The sequence below is a fragment of the Limulus polyphemus genome, unplaced genomic scaffold (genome assembly GCF_000517525.1).
Source record: "Limulus polyphemus unplaced genomic scaffold, Limulus_polyphemus-2.1.2 Scaffold728, whole genome shotgun sequence".
Taxonomy (NCBI): Eukaryota; Metazoa; Arthropoda; class Merostomata; order Xiphosura; family Limulidae; genus Limulus; species Limulus polyphemus.
The window spans coordinates 338849-344231 of NW_013666338.1; the positions used below are offsets into that span (position 1 = coordinate 338849).

General features: G+C 30.6%; 1 protein-coding gene across 1 annotated transcript in view; it reads right to left on the minus strand.

The window, feature by feature from the left end:
- Positions 1-2698: 2698 nt before the first annotated feature.
- The window catches only part of LOC106460207 (sulfite oxidase-like), a 45299-nt gene continuing 42614 nt past the window's right edge, over positions 2699-5383 (minus strand). Inside the window, exons 9-10 of the mRNA XM_013919891.2 lie at positions 4892-5169; positions 2699-4030 (exon numbers count right to left, since the gene is read on the minus strand). Of these exons, the coding sequence (XP_013775345.1) occupies positions 3863-4030; positions 4892-5169 (446 nt within the window). The 3' untranslated portion in view covers positions 2699-3862. The remainder of the gene's footprint in view (positions 4031-4891; positions 5170-5383) is intronic.

Below are 5383 nucleotides of genomic sequence, written 5' to 3' on the forward strand. Positions count from 1 at the left end.
GTATATATACACAAACACATGGCTAATGGCATGAAAAATGTAGAAAGCTAGTATCATTGACCTTTCATAAATTAGATCTGCACTAGCTTCCAGTGATTATCGTACATCATGTCTTCACTTACTGTGATTCCACGAGTACTTTACGCAAAGAGAGAATGGTTTTCACTTTGGCGAACAAAAATTAATAATTTACCAAAACATCTATAAAGCTTGAACAAGAATTTTCCGAGACAATATCTATTGTTATATTCTCTTGTCACCTGTATCGTCAGCCCTCATCATCACTATCTGTGCAGAGTATGCTTTTTACACGAGATGAATTACTACAGCTCCCCAAACACTCCAGTTTTGATGCAGAAACCTGTTGGTGAAATCTGCATCCAAAAATTGCAGCATCATCATCTGTGGACTATGGTTGGAAAATGGACAAGAATGAACTGTCGGTAGTTTGGACTCTATCCCAGAAAGTAGTGTAAATGTCATCATTTGAGCACATTTTAAATTTGAAATAGGAAGGTGTTTGTGTTGCTCTTGTGGTTTGTCCTCTACAAACATGTGTAAACGTCAGGGGTTTATGAACACCAGTGATACTAGTTCCAAGTTCTCTTAAAAAAAAAACGACTTTAGGTCCAATGACGAGCCTCATGACAGCTTGTAATTTTCCTCCTGGTTTAATGTAAATATTTATTTTGTTTACTTTGCCTTTTTAAAGACCAACGGGCATGTCTTGTTCTATTTTAAGAAGGACACTATTTTTTTTAACACCAATTTAAGTCTCCTGGCCATCCATTTCCATCACTTCTTGCACTACTCCACATCAATTATTTCATTAATTCATACTGCATACACACACACACACTTACATACAGGGACATTAAAGTGCTGGAACCACCCCTGCTTATTGACTGAGAAGCACCAAAACCCTACCACACATGCTTTGACCTCGTTCTGATGAATCTCAAGTACAGCTTTTAACATAATGCTCAAACGTGTTAAATACACAAAACCCTATAAAGAGAACTTGGTCGGTATGAAACTCACTTTCTAACCATATTTTCCAGCCTTACCTAACAGCTTCTAAGTCAATATGTCTTATTTGTCTATTTTTTTTTTGTGAAATGCTTTTTATTTTTGGCTGAATTATCTGAAATTTCTATTAAACAAACAAACAATAACATTATCAAAACTTTATTTTGTTGACTTACACAAAGAAATAAAATACACATTTAAACACTTATATTTCACATGTAGTTTCATTTGATGTAATTGAGTCATACTGTTCAGTAAGGCTTAGACAAGGTACCAAAATCTTACAGTAACTACAAAATGTATGATGTGCCTAGTTCAAGAGATTTAACTCTGATAATTCTTTACACACACTTAGGACAGGTGTTCATAATTTCACTTCAAGCATATTAATAAGAGTAAAAAGAACAATGCAAACCTTCTGAAAAGTTTGAACTATTGGTAAACAAGCTCATAAGAAAAATTGAGCTTAGCAATACGATTCCTTTATGAAATAAAATCACAACCACTTTCTTTCCTATTAAATATTTTTTGAGCAAAATACAATTTAGAAGTGTAATAAAATACCTTTTACAACACCATTAGTTCAAAGAATATAAATAATAATCTCATTCATGCATTTTTCATAACCAAATAGTTTCTCAACTTTCACCTATACACTTCTATATCAATTTCAAATTTAGTTTGTTACTAAGTTCATTATTGCACTTAGTGGTATTATATATAACATTTTTCAAAAACATTACTGCAAACATGATTTTAGCCATCTTGGCTTTATCTAGAAAACCCTTTTATGAGAATATTTTAATTTCTTAAAGTGAGTCAATTTTATAAACTTTTAACAAAATGAGCAACAGCAAACTTTCAACATACAATACAGAATCTTCATTGCAATTGTGAGAATGAAAATACAGGTTTTTACTTCTTACAAAAAAATTTTTTTTATAATCTCATTTTATACATCAAATACAATTTGATTTAAATAATGTACAACAGATATTAACTTTCAAAACTATATTTAATACTCTACTTATAAAAACCGCTCTAGTAGAAGCAAGTTTATCATATGTCCTGTCATCTATGTCCTGAAAAACATTAATGTACCATAGTTATAGTGTCTAATGATATACAAGAGCATATTTTTCAAAATTACAGTAATTTGCTTTTGGTGTACTTTATCATTCCATGCTCTTTTTTGGGAGGTTAGACCCCCCCCCTACAAAAACAGCTAAATACAATAATATGTAATAATAATAGAGTGCTTAAGCATACAAAAATGAACACCACATTTTGTATATCCTGTTGAGAATATTATTTTACCCTCATAAATAAGCAGGGCTGAGAAATTCAAAATAAAAGTAGTAGTATATATGTTATGGTATTTCATCTTAAAAACAAAGCAATCTAGGCTTGGTAAAAGGGTTGAACATTGACAATTAATACTAGTCAATCTCTGACCTGACATCTGAGATACTTGATTTTCTAACTGTATTATAAAATTTATCTAACAAGATCAAAAAGTTTTTACTGCTGATAACACATTCACAATATTAAATATACAAAAATATACAAGAGGTAAGTATTAATTGACAATATTTTTATAGATATTCCTCATTACAAGAAATTATTTTAATAATTCTAGTTATGTTAAATGGTTTGTTTGTTTGGAATTATGCACAAAGCTACACAAAGGGCTATCTGTGCTCTGCTCACCACAGGTATCGAAACCCTGTTTCTAGCATTATCCAGACATACCACTGTGCTACTGGGGAGCTTGTTAAATACATAGCTGTGGAATGACAACATATACACAATTATCGTATAGATAGTGTTTGTTATGTGGATCTCCATACACATTAATCTCCACAAGAAACACCATTTTCAGCATTTTACTATGACTATTCATTCAATATCAATACAGGAACTCAACTACATAAAATAATCACTTTGTCTCTTTTTGTACTTTTTATTTTACTATAACTAGTTTAAAACTCAAATATATTTGAAATGCATGCCAGAAACAGAGTAAGGTGAAACATAAATAGTATACGTTGAACTGTATGCATCAATGAACAGAAACCTTAAGTTTACTTAAAAAGTAAAAAACAATGTTCTGGAGGAGTTCCAAATTAAATTTAATTGGCAATAGCCAACTACAAGTTTCTGACAGAACTAATGAATGAAAAGAAATTCTGGCTCACTGCATTTCACTACCTTTCAAATAAACACTTTTAATTTAACATTAGTGAGGAAATTTAAAAAACAAATCAATTTGTACTTTAGAAATGTTGATTTTCAAATGCTGTGGTATATAATACTTTGTATTACATTTTCATTTACAGTCTTTGTTTTGGGACAGATGCTTCAGGCAAAAACTCACATAATGTGCATGTACAAAAGTAAAAATCACATGTTTCAGTATTTTGAAGATATCTTAATAAAATATGCATTAATAACAAATAAGTAAATTCTCTTTTAGTGTGGATGATAAAACAGTCTTATAAATCATTCCCTTGACTCTAAAAAGAGTAGAAAAATTCAAGTACAATTTTTATGTGGTTACTGCTTTTGAATTACCTCATATTACAATTATATAAGCTTTATCTAATTAAAAACAGGGTGTAGGGTTATAACTAACTTCTTAATTTCAAATAAGGCAGTAAATGTTTCTTGACATTATATCAGGGACTTCAAGTATCTACACCACAGCCTAAAATAATGGTTAGTTTTACATACATTGCACTTTGATATGATATAGTACCCTCTTGTGACAAACATGTTAGAATTAAAGCTTTAGCTAAACAGATAAAAGAACTTCACTTGTAGCTTATACTTTTCACTCAATCGTAACAGTGACTCTGTGCCATGCTGTCGCTAAAACTCCTCGTATGTTCCAGAGTGGTTCAAACGTTTCTGGTTGAACATTGTAAGATGAATCCACAGCCTTACATATAACCTCAACTTGTGTCCCAGGTTTAGTGTTCTCAGGAAGTGGAATATCAGCCTATAATATGAAAACAACTACTTGAGAAAAAAAAAAAAAACTTGAACACACATACACACATACAAAATAAAAAAAGGAATTTGACCCTTATAGATAATGTGAAACAGATATAATTGTAAATAAAAATCAAGATTGGTACAAGGAGAATCATCCTGATGGAGTTGGACCTTCATCCAAGCATTATCTTGGTTAATAGACATTCTGTAAAAAAAAACTGAACAGCAGTCATAGCATGGTGCAAAAACACACTTTTAATACAGACACAAAACAAGCATACTTTTAATACAGAAACAAAACAAGCATACTTTTAATACAGAATCAAATAAAATAAAGAGAATTGTCAATTTTAATTTTTTTTTTATCATGCATAGCTATCTTGTATATTTTTTAACAAATAAACACATATATACAAAATTTGTAATCTTAATGAAGTTCTCTTATGATCAACAACATAAAAATGTGAGATTAAACATTCTGCATACACACAGAGTATAGACCGTAGATAAAAGTGTGAACATTGTAATACGTACTGGCAGCTAATTCAAAGACTAAAAAATAATAACTGAGAAATGAATGGTAAAAATGTTAAAACTGCTGAGATGTGTGAGAACACATGCAATTTTACTGAAAACAGAAATGAACAAATCTAAACATAAAATCTTGAATGATATAATAATTTATCTAACACAGAACCTTTATTGCACTTAGATATTAAAATTATGTTAGAAACAGAGCAAATATAAAATTGAACATTTTTTCAATACATTTCATATATTCAAATTTTAAGCTAATTTTAGAGACCTAGTAAAACAAAACAAGAATCTTTATATACATATTACTAAATAAAGAAATACTAAGTACCTCCCACAAGGTCCAGGCCCATGATCGGTAAATGGAAGAGTCATCTTGATTCAGCTTAGCATTGATCCAGGTTTTACCTTGGTCAATAGACACATCAACACGAATGATCTTCCTACCTCCTCCACTCCATGCATACCCTTTAGCCTTAACAGCTCCACTAACAGTTGAAACAGTAGCACCATCTGATGGAACACAGATAGCTGACTGAACAGGCAGCTCTTGAATGGAGTAGGCTTTATCAAAATCAGCCGTATCCCAATCACAACTTGATGAGAAACCTAATAAAAAAAAGTTTTATATAAAAGTCTGGATCTTAACAACTATACTTTAACTGATGATAATAGATCTACTAATCAAAAGTGTTAGGTTTTATTGTTTTTGTTTTGTTTTTAATGTGATTTGCCCCCCTTTTTTTTTTTTATTTTACTCCTACTATTACTAGACAATACAGTTAATTAGAAACTATTAGACTCTGAGTCTTAGTTAATAACC